Source organism: Gracilinanus agilis, chromosome 2, assembly GCF_016433145.1.
Source record: "Gracilinanus agilis isolate LMUSP501 chromosome 2, AgileGrace, whole genome shotgun sequence".
Taxonomy (NCBI): Eukaryota; Metazoa; Chordata; class Mammalia; order Didelphimorphia; family Didelphidae; genus Gracilinanus; species Gracilinanus agilis.
Window position 1 is genome coordinate 252,352,648 of NC_058131.1, and position 17,342 is coordinate 252,369,989.

The window sequence follows — 17,342 nt, forward strand, 5'->3', positions numbered from 1 at the left end:
TGGACTCAGGTCTTCCCTACTCCAGATGCATTGTATCACCTAGCTGCTCCACCTAGCTGCTTCAATTTTTGATCATTCAAAATGCAGTATCTTTAAACATCTTTCATATAGTTTTGTGATGTGGGAACTCTTATGTCCAGGCTGCCAAAGTCTCCTTTGGATTGTTCTCAGCTGAAGATTTCTGCACAGCCATTTAATTTTAACCCTATACATTCTGGAGAATGTTCAGTTTCAGGACTACAAAAATTTGAGGTCAGATATCACATGAGCCACTAATACCTGCCTAAATAGCTTCCCTAGGCCACTGTAAACCTGAATAAAAAAATTTCCTGGAGATGGTAGCAGGCCTTAATGGGTCCTTTTAAACCAATGCATGAAACAATTTACCCATTATTTAATCTGGTTCATCCTTCCATTGTAAAATATACTGATTAGGGCAATGCTGATTAATCAGCTGATGATAGGTGCTGGTCAATCAAGTTAGGGCATTAGGGAATGGTAAATGCATGGACTGTATTTCCTTATTGGACAAGTTGAATATTTGAATGTTACAAGCACCACGATAATATAATTTATGTGATGAGCTTTGAGACCCAACTAGTTTTCTGGTTAAATATAAGGATTTTGTTTTGTCTCACTACTACAATATTAGCTGTCTGTCCTCAATATTATGACAATTACAGAATAATATCAATGTTGATACATGATATTCTGTTATTATTATTAATTCATTCATTAATTAAATTAATATATTACATTAATATAATTAATACATTAATTAATATTATTAACTAATGCCATTTAATTCACTAAATAAATGCTAATAATAGCTAACATTTATATAGTACTTACTATATGGGACAGGCACTGTATTAAACTCTGTACAATGGTTATCTCATTTGCTCCTCACAACAATTCTGTGAGTGAGGTAAGTGCTGTCATGATTCCCATTTTATAACTGAGGAAACCAAAGCAGTCAATGGTTAAGTGCCTCTCCCAGGGTCACACAGCAAGTGTCAGTGTCTTTGGCTAGGTTTGGACTCGGGTCTTCCTGGCTGCAGTCCTGGCATTCTGTCCACCATCCTGCCACACATAAGAGACATGGCCTCACCCTCAAAGAGCTTAAAGTTTTACTAAGGAAATAAATGAACACACACAAACATATAAACTAGAAGTGGGGCAAGAATTGATTTTTTTTTAATTCAGGAAATACTTCATTATCTTTAAAATCTGGGGTTTCTGCCAGTTGTTTGTGGTTGAATATATGCTACTTGTTGATTCTTCCCTTTTTTTGTTTGTAATATGATCCAAAGCCATAATTAGGGCAAAGTGACTGGAGCTTTCCCTGAGGTAACAACATTTAGAGACCTCAAACAGTTTTGCAATTTTTGCAGAAGACTAAGCTTAATGCCTAATTAGCAAGAATATTGAATTAAAATAGGAAGCTACTAGATGACCTGTTTTCCTTCCTCTCATTCTGCCCCAGCTCACTTCTTCCTTCAGCTATCCCTCGCCCCCACTTCCGGTCCTACTTTTACTTAAAAAGCAGCCAGCATCTTTTCTCCTTGCTCCCTTCCTCACATCTCAACTGATTTTGTCTTTAGAAGTTTATTCAAAGATGGATTTCATACTGTTTACTCAAGGCACCAAAATTGCAAGCTATGGCTCTGAAGGAAGATACTTTTATAAACCAGATCAAATGGAATTGATGCCAGCTTCTTGGGCTGGCCAGTGAAGAGACTTTCCAAGGTTTCTAGATGAGGGATTGGAGCCAAGTGAGGTGTGAATTTCTAGACATAACCCAGACTTTCATACCACAGGATGTTCCTAATATCACATCTGAATGAAGATGTTATATAAATAGTAGGAAATCTGAAATTAGGCAGTTCATATACCACTACTCCTTTACCCCTTTTTAGTAACACAAAACTGTAACCAAATTAAAAAAAAACAATTTGGGTGGGAGGTGCAGGTAGATGGTTCAATGGATTGAGAGCCAGACCTAGAGAAGGGACATCCTAGCTTCAAATCTGACCTCAGATATTTCCTAACTGTGTGGCCCTAGGCAAGTCACTTAACTCCCATTGCCTAGCCCTTCTGATTTTTAAGAAAGCAGGCCATCTAGTAGCTTCCTTACTGTACTGCTCTTTTGCCTTGGAACCAATACATAATATTGATTCTAAAACTGAAGGTAAGGATTTAAAAAAAATTGGAGGGGGGAGTAATGGATGCTTGTCCTGATTATCATTATATTCTAGGAAGTACCTTGCCAGGGGAAAGACAATGGAATCCTTACATTAAAAATGGAACTCTCTACCACCTGGTTCTTCTGAACCTTTATAGTATGGCAGCAACTACTATCCCCAAGTCCCAAATATCACAGTCCTAGTACTATTTCTTTTTTTGACAGTTGTAATATATTTAGTCCTCTCATTTATATTTAACATGATTCTTCTTCTTTGTGTAACTCCCAAAGTGGTTAATACAGTGGTGAGTAAATAACCACTGAATTCTTATAGCATTTTCTTCAAATATCATACTTATCAGCTATGTAATACTAATATTTTCCCTATTTCATAGATGAGGCTAGGGTGGATCAGAGATGTAAATGACTTATTTAAGGTCATCACAGCCGCTGATGCTTGAATCCAAGTCTCCTAACTCAAAGATTTTTTTTTCTATACTGTGCTTTCCTCAAAGCAGATATTTAATAAATAAGTAATTTATTAATAAATATTTTCAGATATTTTAATGAATCTTCAGTTTACTAATAAATATATTTTCAAATACTTTCATTATTTTTGGTTGTTTCATGGGTTTGATTTCCTGTACCAGAATTCCACCCTATAGTGGACTCTTGTTTATGATGAGATTTTTATGTAATACTGATAGAAAGTAAAGTCTTTTAAAGTCATATGTGTCCTTCATTCAAAGCTAAGGACTATGTTAATGAAACATACTAATCCTCAACAGAGGAAACTGCTGCTGTCTTTCATGACAGCTGTGGGTCGTGAATGGGGTGGAAGAACATAGAGCCCATTGTTCTGTGGCCATCATGAGGAGCCGGTCTTGCCATCCCCAACAGGCCACTTCTATCATCAGCCTTGCTGTTCATTTCTCCTGATACACTTCAGACCAGCTGTTGCTTTACAGCAATTGCCCTGTATAAAGGCACAAGGAGTCACATTTCTAGGGCAAGTGTTATCTTTTTGTAGCTCTTTTGTGGGCTGGAGCCTTTCCCTCAGCCCACTTAGAAATGCCTTTCATGGAAAATCCAGCAGATGGTTTGGTTTTGTGGTTTTCTCTTCTTCTCCCAGGATGTGTTGTACAGTACAGATGTTAAAGGCATGCTCCCTTTTCAGTTTTCTATCCTATCCCCTGAATTGGCCTGAATGAGCACCCTATTAGACCACAATTAGCTTTCTGTTATTCCGGAGATGGTGACCCTCTTTGTGGTCCTTGCTGCCCACCTTTGAGCAATTCAGTGCTCAGAGGCCCCTCCTCAGAGAATAATAAAGAATTGGGAAAAGATAAAAAATCCATACCATTTGCTAATGGTCACACTCTCATTTAAGGAGGGAGGGGGAGATAAGAGTCTGAAACAAATATCTGAACTGAAAGTCCTAGATTCCTGAAGGATCTTCAAATCCAGTCATCTAGCATACATTTTATTTCAGTTACCCCTGCTTTTTCTGCCTCCCACTACCAAAAATAATCGAGATGTGTGCACTTCTCTAAACTTAGCTGCCTCATTCACATTTGAACTTGAAGGAATATGGACTAGTGGTGTAAAACTGCAAACTCAGGGAAATTTACTTCCGTCATCTTCTAACTCCCCTCTGAGCTTCCCCTATTTCATGTGCCCAATAATGAGAACTATTTCTGGTGGGTTGTCTGCTTTGTTGGACTACTTAGACCTACACTCTGAGCAGTTTCCCCCCTCTTGAAGCAACTGGTATCATAGTGGTTAGAGCCCTGGGCCTGGAGTCAAGAAGAATTGAGTCCAAAACTGAGCTCAGAAACTTACTGTGTGACCCTGGGCAAGTCACTTAACCTCTGGTTGACTCAATTGCCTCAACTGTAAAACAGGGATCATAATATCACTTACCTTAAAGCTGTGCTTAGCACAGTACCCATCACATAGTAGATGCTATATAAATGCTTATTCCCTCTCTTCTCTCTCTCCTCTGCACTGTCCCTTCACAAATTCTGTCCAGCCTATTCCTCGTGCATTTTTGAAGCACCTCCTCCCTTCTCCCTGCTAGCCTCCACCCCTAGTCCAAACCGAACTATTTTGTGATGTTAGGGAATAGAGTCCTGTTCTCTGTGTTCCAATCTGTTAAGCAGAGCTGTGCTAAGATATTAATAGATAATAATAGCTTAATGAGTTATGCTTGCTCACTTATATATAAACATTTATACTGGGGTTTTTAGTCTCTTGAGTGACCACTGGTGGTTCTAATCACAGATTGTTCCCTTTTTTGCCTGTTCATGGGACCTGTGCTAGTAAATTAATAGCTAAATAAAGATAGTTTCCCACAAACGTGTGGGTTTTTTTTTTCACCCCAAGTCATGATCTGATGGAAAGAGCAAAGGTCACGGATCTTTGTTCAGCTCCTATCTCTGGCACATACTATGTGTATGAACTCTCAGCAATTCACTTAACCTCTGGGCCTCTGTGTCTTTATATGGGACTGAAAAGATCTATGATTTTTTTGACCACTATGAGGCTATTCATAGTTGTTTTCTATTTTTGTTTGCCCCCGTACTAGTGAATTTACAACTAAATGAAGACAATCCCTCTATTCCAGATTTGTAGCTTTTATGTTTAACGTAAGTTATCATGGGACAGCAGAATGGGTATTGCCTCTGAAGTCAGAAAACTAGAGTTCAAATCCTGCCTTTGTCACTTATTACCTGTGTGATCTTTGGGGACCTCTCTGGGATTTAGTTTTCTCACTATATTGACTATGTAGGCAGTTAGGTGGTGTGATGGATAAAGCACTAGGCCTAGAGTCAGGAAGATCTGAGTTCAAATCTGCCTTCAAACACTTAATATCTGTGTGACCATGGGTAAATCATTTAACTTCTGTTTTCCTCAGTTTCCTCAGCTACTAAATGGGGATAATAAAATACCTGCCTCCCAAAGTTGTTGTCAGGATCAAAAGAGAAAATAATTGTAAAGTGCTTAATACAATGCCTATCACATAGGCGGTACATATGAATGTTATTTATTTATTATTATTATTATTATTATTACTATACCAGTAATCCTCAGATCCTATATTACAGCCAGAAGGAAAGTCTGATTGCTTCTAACAACTTGATCACACATTCTGTAAACCTCTGTGGAAACCAAGGCTTACATTATACAGTAAACCACAGGATTTCAGACACTTTTTTTTTTTTGGTGAGTATAGGAAGTAGAGGGTGGATGGAAACACATCCTCATCAGTAAAGAGGATGTATTACCAATCATTTTCACTATTATCAAGTTTCATTCTAAGAAATTAGCACAGTAGTAATTAAACTCAATTTAGTATGCCTTTATTAAGCATCTACTATGGTATGGCCTTGTGCTAGGCAGTGGTGATACAAAGACAAAAGGGAAAAATAGGAATGAGAAACATTTGCCTTCATGGAACTTATATTTTAGTGGGAAAGGGAAGGACTCTTAGAGGGTTGGAGAAGAGAGGAAGACAACATTTAAGCAGTCAAATAAATACAAAATAATTTGAAGGAAAGGGTACTATTAGGATCTGCAATCTCTTCTTTCAGGAGATGGCTTCTGAGCTCAACTTTGAAAGAAACTACATTTCTGAGAAATAGAACTAAAGAGAGAGGGTAGTCTAAGCACTGGAGCAGCCAGGTGTCACAGTGAATAGAGTGCTAGGTCTAAAGTCAGGTAAGGCCTGAATTCAAATCTGGCCTAAGACCCTTAATTACTGGCTGTTTGACCCTGGGCAACAATCTAGACCAGTGATGGGCAAACTTTTTAAAGAGGGGGCCAAAGAAAAGGAAATGCTCATCTGTCAGTCTGTTTCTAAAGCAACTCTTTCAAAGTTTCATTGTATTGTATCCTACTCATTATCTTCATCAGATTAGGAATAATGCCACTTGGCTGGATAGAACATTTCAGGGGGCTGCATCTGGCCCGCAGGTTGTAGTTTGCCCATCACTGAATGACACTAGACACTAAAACTCTCTTACTGTAGATACATATGGCTTGGTGTAAGGGACTATATTAACTATGAAACTTCAAGGAATTGTGGTATTAGTGGTATTCCTTTCACCAATTGAGGTTGCTAGAGCAAAAAAAAAAAAATCCCATCTCCTAGTGGCCAGTCTTCTTGGTAATGAACCCCACTGAATCTAACAAGGCTGGTCTTTGGACCCAAGACATACAAACACTGTCACCTGGCTTGTACTCAAAAAGTCTTCCCACCTTCTCAAGACTCGGCATCGTTTGTACTCCCAATATTATTTCCATATTTTGATGAGAGAGTAAAATAAGACTTTGGTATAGTTAGGATTATGTTTATCAGCAATAAATACTAACCATAAAAACCACATTTTCTGTTGGAATTTAACATGGAGGAAATATTAACATAGTGAGATTTACTCTTTGTAACCTTTTGAAAGAATGAGTTTTTTGTTTTTTTAAACCCTTACCTTCCATCTTAGAATCAATCCTAACTACTAGTTCCAAGGCAGAAGTACAGTAAGGGCTAGGCAGTTGAGGTTGAATGACTTGCCCAGGGTCACTCAGCTAGTGACCTTCTATCTTGGTCTGGCTCTCTGTCTACTGAGCCACCTAGCTGTCCCAAGAATGAGTTTTTAATAAACATTGGACAGGGCAATATGGTATGCAATGGAAAGAAATAGTAGGAGTCTAGAAGACTGCCCTGCCACTGACTACTTGTATGACCTTAAACAAATGTGACCCTATGTACTTATGCTTAGTTTCCCCAAGTTACAAAATAGAGGCTACTTCCTGCCTCAGAATTGTTGTCAAGAAAAGCATATTAGTGAAAATTCTTTCAAAAGCAAAACCAGGTATTATTAATAATTGAATCTTTTCTCCCTCAGCAGTGTATCTTGGCGAAAGCATTATATGATAACAATGCTGAATGTGCTGATGAGTTGGCTTTCCGGAGAGGAGATATCCTGACTATTCTAGAAAAGAATGTTCCTGAAAGTGAGGGGTGGTGGAAGTGTTCACTTCATGGTCGACAAGGGCTGGCTCCTGCAAATCGTCTCCATCTCCTGACTGATGCTCAAGAGGGTGGATTTTCTCTTTCCTCCCAGAATAGCTTGGAAGAATTACCTAGCAGTCCAGAAAAGACTAACCATGGGCCCTCTGAGATCAACAGATCTCCTCTACCAGGTGTATATGAGCAGATGGTTGGTTGGGTGAAATTGCCCAAGCCTGCAGTTTCTCCCTCTATAGATCAAGTGTATGAACAACCTGCACCACTGACTACAGCAAAAATTTTTACTGAAAAGACTTTAAGCTTTGCTAAACAGGTATGTACCTTGGCATGTATCAAGAAATATTCAATTTAGAATTTGAGAAACTACTTATAAGAAAAAATCTAATGACTGCTGCCTAAGCTTGAAAGTGAGTAACTGGTGTTATTCAATGAATGCTCAGGAAATAATGGTGAGCAGAAATATATTGTAAGGATAGGATTAGTACTATGTGTTTATCTCATAGAATTAGTACTGTGTGTTTATCTGATTAATTTTCTTGTCTAGGTTAATGAATTTAATTGGTTGCTGATGTCCACAAACATCCCATACATCCCTTCCTCCCATCATTTCCTTTCCTATCAGAATTGTCTTTCACCTACTTTCTAAATCCAACCCTTCCAAGTTGGGCCTGCTACATCTGGGGGCTCTCAAACATACTTCATTGTGGAGAGGGCAAAGTCAGAAATGCATCCTAGTTGTCTCAGAATAGTTTTCTCATCCCAGACTCACCTGTAGCAAAATTCTAGACACCAGGGAGGTATCAGGTGTGGCTATAGCACACAATATGCTCAAGAAGGAGAGGGAAATATATAAACAATGCTGCTCCACTGGCTACTTTCCCCTAGGTAAGTATACTAGGAAAAAAAACAGTGACAAACAAACGTCAAGGACAATGAACAATGCAGTCATATCCCTTCCAAACCTTGATGAGCTCCACTGAGTCTGAATCTCTCTTTACAAAAAGCCTAATTCGCTTCCATTCTTCTTCTTCCTTAAGTCTCAAAGCTATATGTTGCCCCCACATATCAATAATAGTCAGTTTTGCTACTTTTCTTAGCTTTAGTGCTAAGAGCTAGTTGCTATTGCCTCTATTTCTCCCTCTAGCCATGGTGCTGTCAGGTTTCCAAGCTTTTATGAAACTTTCCCTTATCCATTACATGATGATCATTCCCTTCTCTGATTTCTTGGAACAATAACTATCTCTGGTATTTAATTTATGCTATTTTCTATCATTGGGCAGCTATGTGGCTCAGTGGATAAAATATCTTGTCCTGGAATAAGGAAGATATGGGTTCAAACCTATACTCAGACACTGACTGGACAAGTCTCTTAACCCTGTTTTGCCTCAGTTTCCTCATCAATAAAAATGAGCTAGGGAAGGAAATGACAAACCACTCTAGTATCTTTACTAAGAAAATCCCAAACGGGATCTCCAACAGCTAGACACAACTGAAATGACTAAACAACAAATCTATCATCATTTGTCATTCTTGTGTTATGTTCCATTAACTAGATTATAAGACTCTCAAGGGCAAGTACCAAGTATCTTGCCTTTTTTTTAATCCTTAGTCTTACAAAGTATGTGATTAAGAAATCTTTGTTGCCAATGGTGGTGATGGTGGTAATGATAAAACTATATGGTCCTAGCTGTGTGACTCTGGTCATGTCACTTAACCCACATTGCCTAGCCCTAACCCCTCTTTTACCTTAAACCAATACATAATATTGATTCTAAGATGGCAGATAAGGATTTTTTTTTTTAAAAACCAACTACATAGAAGCAGATCCAGTCTCTGTTTAGAATAATACCTGGCAGATGCTTAATAAACGTTTATTAATTGATTGGATTGTTTGCTTAATTTAATTTAAATTTTACTCAAATATTTCTTAAGCATATATAGTATGCAAGGTGCTATGCTAAATAAAAATTACGCAAAAAAATACACAATGCTGCCCCATTGGCTACTTTCCCCTAGTTAAATACACTAGGAAAGAAACAGACAAACCCACGTCAAGGACATTTCCTGAGTTTTGCCCAACCTTCTTGTTGATTAGTATCTTATGAACCTCCCATAAAGTATAGATCACTCAATGTACCTATTATCAGTCTTAGAGAAAAAAAAGTGAAAGAACAAAATCAATACCCAGTGGGGAATGGCATAAAGCAAATTCATCTCCTAAAAGGAAAAAACAATATGTTTAAGGTCTATTTTTAAGCTACTATTTTTCTCTCTATCAACTGTGAACTTTTTTTTTTTTTTAATTTTAAACCCTTAACTTCTGTGTATTGACTTATAGGTGGAAGAGTGGTAAGGGTAGGCAATGGGGGTCAAGTGACTTGCCCAGGGTCACACAGCTGGGAAGTGGCTGAGGCCGGGTTTGAACCTAGGACCTCCAGTCTCTAGGCCTGACTCTCACTCCACTGAGCTACCCAGCTGCCCCTATCAACTGTGAATTTTTGTTGATATGTATATGTTAGAGTTAACAAATTCAAAAAACTTACAATGCATTTCCATTCTTAAAATTAATTTACATTCCATGAAGTGTTACACTTATTTTTAAACTGGATAATGAGTTAAACGTTACTCAATAGTTTTCTCCTCATACATGAATAAGAAGAGAGAGTAGAACATAAGTTCCTTGGGGGTAAAGACTATCTTTAATTTGCCTTGCCCAGGAGACTCGAGTTTTTATTCCCAGCTCTGCCTTGAGCTTACTTTGTGATTTTGTGAAGTCATTCATATTTATGGGCCTTGATTTCATTCATTATAATATGGAATGCTTGGGCTAGATAATCTCAAAGGGCCCTTTTAGCTCTATTAACCTATGACTAATATTTTTTAATTAAAAAAATGCTCTCCTATGCATTTAACAAATATCACAGTGAATTGGATGGTCTAATGGCTTTTTTTTTTAAACCCTTATACTTTCGGTGTATTGTCTCATAGGTGGAAGATTGGTAAGGGTGGGTAATGGGGGTCAAGTGACTTGCCCAGGGTCACACAGCTGGGAAGTGGCTGAGGCCAGGTTTGAACCTAGGACCTCCCGTCTCTAGGCCTGACTCTCACTCCACTGAGCTACCCAGCTGCCCCTCTAATGGCTTTTTTTAAAGCTTCTAATTTGCTATAGTACCAGAAAGAAGTTCATGCCACTCATTAAATATAGGGACACAGCCAAGATACATTTCTATTGATTCAAAGAGAAGATATGCAAAGGAAAGAAGAGCATAAAGTATTTTCCCTCCAAACAATAAAGCTTTACCAAATACTGAAATGAAAGATAGACCTAGGTACCCTCATTGAGGGTAACCATTTCCTCCTTTATTATCTCAGATTGACATTTCAATGCCACATTTGTTTTGCTTCCAGCAAATGACAAATGATGCTACCTTTGAGAATGTTAGTTTTTAAATTGTGTCTCTATTGAAAGATTCTCAGCTTGCCATCTTTTTGTGCTACTCCAAGCCTAATGATCTACTAATTTACTATCCAGTGCTCTTTTCATAGTCAGCATCAGAAAGTACATGTTATTAAAAGACTCTGAATAGTTTGCATTTCATAAGTCCCTGAGCTGCATCTTATACCACAGCACAGTTGTTACAAGGAACAATTGCACTGTGCTCTAACACTGCTAGGTATTCACTACAAACTTCATAAAGTTGTCAATTCAGCTTAGTGCAGGAGGCAGCTCAGGGCATCTCTTTGCAACAACTGCCATAAATCCTACACTCACATGCTCAGCTGTTCCCTGGGCAGCTGACTCTTTAAAGTTACCATTGTCCTTTACACAGTCTGTTGAAAGAAATCAAGCTACTAAGTATTTAATTTTAGCCCTTTCCATTGTGGGGACTTACTTTTCATATATTATAGTAATTTCTATATATTAGGGAGAATTTCCATATATTTCTATATCCGGGATCTGAGTCAGAGACACCATTCAGTCTGCTGCTTTTTGCATCTTCTTTGACCTTGGGAATTCCAATGAATATCTTACTTTTTAACAGAATTTGGTTAATAAATGAAGGAGACAAGGGTTCTTTTCCTGTGTATGTGACCTGTCCACCTCTGGGGATAGGGAGGGGCAGGTACATTGATTAATTCATTACCACCAATTAAAGATGTCTTGGGATGTTCAAGGGAGGAGCTGAATAATGAGCTCCCCAAAGTGGATTTATTAAGCTACCTGACCCAGCTCAGATCATCCCTGGTCCTGAAAGAGCCATGAAAACTTTTATCAATCACTTTATCGCTTTATGAGGCTGGCCTAACCAATAAACCTGATATAACCAATAAACTTATATTCTTGCCCCAAAATCAGCCTCTTGAGATAATTTTAATCATAAAACCATATTTTTAATTTCTTTACTCAACTAAAAGAACATATAGCATGGCACAGTGGGAAGATCATAGGCTCTAATGTCAGATATTTGAACCCAGGACCTCCTATCTCTAGGCCTGGCTCTTAATCCACTGAGCTAGGTAGCGCAGTAGATTGACAACCAGGACAGGAGACCCTGGGTTCAAATATGACCTCAGATACTTACTAGCTGTGTGACCTGAGCAAATCATTTAACCTCCACTGACTATAGCCCTTAACTACTCTTCTCTGTTAAAACCAATATACAGTATTGATTCTAAGACAGACAGTAAAGCTTTTTTAAAAAGACTATATTGCTTCTTGTAGAATCATTTTCTTTGAAATAGAACTTAGACTATGACATAATAATAGCATAATAGTTTTAAGGTTTGCAAAGCACTTCCCTCAGAAATAATGCAGTATTATCCCCATTTCACAGAAAAGAAAACCGCCTCAGAAAGGCTATAAGACTTGCGCATGAACACACAGTAAGTTTTAAAGTTGGAACTCAAACTCAAGGCTCCTGATTCTTTGTTTGATGCTGGAGTAGAGGTCTTTTTCTTGCTTTTTTAAATGTTTGTTCATCATTCACATGCAATAGTCTTTTAGTAATGTGCTTTCATTAGTAGTGACAAATTAGTGGTGAAACTAAAAGGAAACCAAAAACTAGAATTCCCTAGAAGCTGAAGTGGAGCTCCTGAGACTGACATACAGACTTTCGGTTCTAGTTAAAGACTTTGGAAACACTCAAGTCTTTCAGTCCCTCATTGTGTTGTATTTATTTCTTCTTTCTTATATTTGTCATGTCATAGCATCATAATTAAAGACCTAAGAAGGATCTTTGGAACCATCTAATCTAACCCCCACATTTTACAGGATGAAGAAACTGAGACCTAGAGTGATTAAGTAGCTTGTTCTAGGTCACATGGGTAGTGAAAAAGAAGGGATTTGAGTCCTGGTGCTCTGATTATGAAGCTAATACTCATTCCACTGAACCAAGAAAAGTTTGATGATTTCCCTTGCTACAAGGTAGAAAGAAACCTAAGGATTTCTGAACAAGTGAATAATCATTCTATTTTATAATAACCACAGGAACAAAAATGCATAAATCTATCTGAGCATTTACTGGCCATACAAAGAGGTCCAATTATAGGATTAGAGTTAGATGGCACCTTAAAATCAGCTAACTCTAGCCCCTACACTTATTAGTGGAAGAGGTGGATAGTAGGACATAAGTTCTAACTATATTCCTCTGATTTTGTTAAGGAGTTAGTGATTATCATCCCTGGCTTTATGCATTCATCTAGTATAAATCCTTAATATTAGAGATGAGAAAATTGAGGCCTAGACATATGAGATGACTTGCTAAATTCAGAAAGTGAGTTAGTTGCAGAACTGGGACTAGAACCTAGGGGCAGAGATCTTATAGGTTACTTTAAAAGCAACAATACTCCAATTGTCTTAGCATTATAAACTGAGCTGCCTTTCTTACTTTAAATCATTTAAAATCTATTTGGTTTCAGGTTTAAGATCAAGCTTAAGAATCTAAAATGAGGAAAGGAAATTTTTTTTTCATATTTCACAGTATGTATCATAGATCAACTTTACTGAACAAGTCATCCCATACTAACTAGTTCCCGATTTGGAGTTTCTATCTAGTACCTTATAATCCCTTGCTTTTTCTTTTCCTTTTTTCTTTTTCTTTTATTTTTTAAAAACCTAGTTGGAATCAATACTTGGTATTGGTTCTAAAGTAGAAGCGTGGTAAGGGCTAGACAATGGGGGTTAAGTGACTTGCCCAGAGTCACACAGCTAGGAAGTGTCTGGGGTCAGATTTGAACCCAGGACCTCCCATCTCTGGGCCTGACTCTCAATCCACTCAGCTACCCAGCTGCCCAACTCCTTTTGACTCTCTATATTTCTGGTTCTCTAATTGCATTCTTCATTAAGCATGATTTCTGAGAAGAACTGGGCACTTCTGTAATACGTTCACTGTATCTGAAAATTCCCTACTAGAAGTTTTCTCATGAAAATCCTCCTTTGCCCTCTGAAGATTTGAGCCTTCCTACTGGTTATTCATTCATTTATGCAGTGCTCAACAAAATCAGTTAAATTGCATGAACTTAAAACACATCAGGGCTGTTAGTAACACTCTCACCCGAGTAACTTTGGGTGAAAATGGATTGTTAGTTGGTAAAAAGAAAAAAAAAGGAAACTAGCTTTCTTTTAATTCATCTGACTGAGATCTGAAGGTCCTCCTAGGTAATAGGATAATCCAATGATATTTTGTCCACAGAATTTAAACACTGAAGAATCATAGCTTTTTCACAATCCTTGTGAAGTTTCCTCAAATTGTTTCTCTTTAGCCCATTGGTAATGAGCTTTCTGGTTCTCAGACCACATATAATTTTTTTTTTTGCAGTATTACTATACACAGATCATGTATTATTTTGTTTAATGGTTACTTTGTATGTGCTACCTCTCCTTGTTAGACTATAAACACTTTGTCAGTAAAGCACATGTCCAGTATGCTAGAAACAGCTTATATAGGCTTATGAGAGATGACTGCTAAATTTTCAGTGTGAGCATTGGAATTTAGTAAATGCTATAAATCAGGGTTTGTTTGATTTTTTTGTTGTTTGTCTAGATTTGTCTAGACTGCAGATGGACCCTCTAGGTAGACTTACAGTCTAGACTCTAGCTGAAGAAAATTGATCAAACCTTGATCAATGATACATGTAAAACCCAGAGGAATTGCTCATTGGCCATGGGAGGGGGGAAAGAGGAAGGGAAGGAAAGAACATGAATCATGTAACCACAGAAAATAATTCTAAATTAAGTAAAAAAATAAATTTCAAAAAATAATGAAGACCAAAACTAAAATTATGCTGCTGGATACATTTTTCCCCCAGAGAGCTGGTTATGAAACATCTCTCAGTATATCCCTACACATATTTCATTCAAATTGTATAGTTCCTCTAATAATGAGAATAGTACTCTGCATACTGTAGGTGCTTAATATTTATTCAATTCAATTTAATTTAATCCTCTAATCCTTTCTTCCTCTGCCATATATGGACAATAATCTCAACCTGATTGGTGTTTTCTTTAAATCTAGTTTTTCCTATAATGTTAAAGTTGGATAGACCTTAGTGATTGATGGGTTGATTAGTTGATTGATCATGGACCTGTGATTTTTAGGAGGGAAAAAAATAGAGAGGAGATGTGACTTGACCAAAGTCACATGACAAGATACTAAAACACCACGGCCTGAAAACTAGATTTCATGACTCTTGAACTAGGTTATTTTGACTAAATCATACATCCTCTATATTGGTTTACATAAAAGAAGATGCAATTGAGAAAGATTTAATCTTTCAGATCACTTACAAAATTAAGAAGGATGGATTTATTGAAATTATATTGTTGAGCAGGCATAATCTCCAAAATATACTGTAATAATTAAAATTGGTTGCCAAATATAATAGTTAAAAATTTGGATTAACAAAAATAATTATGGTTAAAAAAGAAATTGTTGTGGTCACCATTTATAAAAATTAAAGTTAAATTATGAGTCAGTAGGCTGTTTGGTAGCTTTACTTACAGCAAGGTAGAGATATTAAAGTGGGAAATATAGGAAGGAGGTAGAAAATATCGCCTTCCTAAAGATACCCTAAATCCTAATCCTAGTGCCTCCAGATCGCAAATGCAAATCTGAATCTCACCAGTCCATGAGAGTGTCTCCAGTCAGGCATTCCAACAACCAAAAACCAATGCTAAAGAGGCTGAGCCAGAATGGGCAGTCTCTCACACCAAGGAAGCAAGAGCCAAAATCCAAAGAGCCAAAAGATGCTAAAAACCACCAAGAATCTTCAAGGCACATGAGGCCAAGACTGCCAAGAATCCCACCAGAGTTCATGCTCCAGAGCTGCCAAGAATGGAGAGCCAAGAATGCCTGAATCTCTTACTTATATACAGTTTTCTCCACTGGTGGGGGGGGGGGGGGGAGGGAGGCAGCAGTTCTTATGGTCTTTTAGGGCCTGAACTTTCTTTGTTAGTGATTTACTAAGTGTTAAGTAGGGGCACTTTAATTCTTGATTGATTAACTTAAAATAGACAAAGGGAATAAAAATTCCCTTTCACAACACCAAATAGTTTAGTACTAATAATACACATTTATATAAGTCCCAAACAATCCCACATTCTAGTTACCTTATTCCTTTTACCAAGAAAACTAAACTCCTTTGATTGACATTCAAGGGTCTCTAATCTGGTGTTGCCCTACCTTTCTAGCTATAGGTAATAATAACTATTATTCCTTTCCATGTATCCTGTTCCTAGACATTCTAGACTATATCTTCCTTAAGCCTACCTTCCAAATTTTCAATGTATTCTACTGTGTCCTGGCTTTTGTTCACAGTATTCCCTATCCCTGGATTGTTTTCTGTCTCTTGTTGCATTTCCTATTCATTCTCTAAAGCCCAACTCAAATACCACATCTCCCTTGAAGCCTTACCTCATCCCCTCATAATGACCTTGTTTTTTACATATTTTGTTTTACAACTTTATAATCAACAAGCATTTACTAAATATCCACTATGTGTCAAGTACTTTATTAGGTAATAGAGATGAAAAGGCCAAAAAGTAAAATGAAATTCTTGCTTAGATTTTGTCAAAACAACAGTTATTTATGCTTATACACATTATCTCCCTTCTAGATTGTAAACCCCAAAAAGGCAGGAAGCTGTGTTTTAGTGTCTACCCAACTGCTTAGTAAAATGTTTTGCACACAGTAGGTATTTGTTTGTGTAAGGGTCGGGATGGATTGAGTGAATCAGTCAGATCACCCTTATCACCACTAAAAGTAACAAACAATATCTCCTGGTCTGATACTTTTATCAGATGAGATAGTCTATCAATTAAACCAATCAGAAAGAGATGTGACCTAGTTATGAATCTAGTCTGAAATTTCCTTTGAACCAATCAGTTATAAACTTCAGACAAAGTTTGAAAAGTATTTGATAAAAGATAAAAAAAAAAAAAGGCTTTGAAAGCCATTGAATGAAATGGACTCACCTCATACACAAAATAGGCTTTATATTGGTATTAGATACAGAAATTTGATCCTACCCTGTGGATCATCTACAAAATAGCAATCCAATTTTGAAGCTGGATAATATAATCATTTCCCAACATAAAAGAGAATCATTTTAGCCAACTCCCTGAGAAGGAACACTTGGTGATGGGGAAAGGAACTCCTGGTCCCTGATCTCTGTCTTAGATTCCTTTTCCCTACTTGACCAGAGGAGGATTTTGTGAACATTAAAGGGTTGGAGAATCTTATGTTTCTTGTTATATCCTAGCCCTAGAAGCATCCCTGGAACAGTGGCTACTTTGAGAATCAAGGACAATCTAAAAATACGACACTTTCAAGCAGACCAGTAGAAAAGCTATACCATGCTTAATGGGAATATCTTGAGAACTCCAGCAAAAGGGTTTCTAGGAACTGTGAATTACTTCTTTATAATACATGCTTGAGCCTACTTTCCTCTGGACTCTATAATATTGATGGGAGAATAGGTCAGGGGCAGCTGGGTAGCTCAGTGGATTGAGAGCCAGGCCTAGAGATGAGAGATCTTAGGTTCAAATCTGGCCTCAGATACTTCCCAGCTGTGTGACCCTGAGCAAGTCACTTGACCCCCTTTGCCTACCCTTACCACTCTTCTGCCTTG

The 17,342-nt window shown here is 37.5% G+C and overlaps 1 protein-coding gene across 1 annotated transcript in view; it reads left to right on the top strand.

The window, feature by feature from the left end:
- The window catches only part of CASS4 (Cas scaffold protein family member 4), a 58,743-nt gene that overhangs the window by 27,187 nt on the left and 14,214 nt on the right, over positions 1–17,342 (top strand). Inside the window, exon 2 of the mRNA XM_044659631.1 lies at positions 7,090–7,527. Coding sequence (XP_044515566.1) covers positions 7,090–7,527 — 438 coding nt within the window. The remainder of the gene's footprint in view (positions 1–7,089; positions 7,528–17,342) is intronic.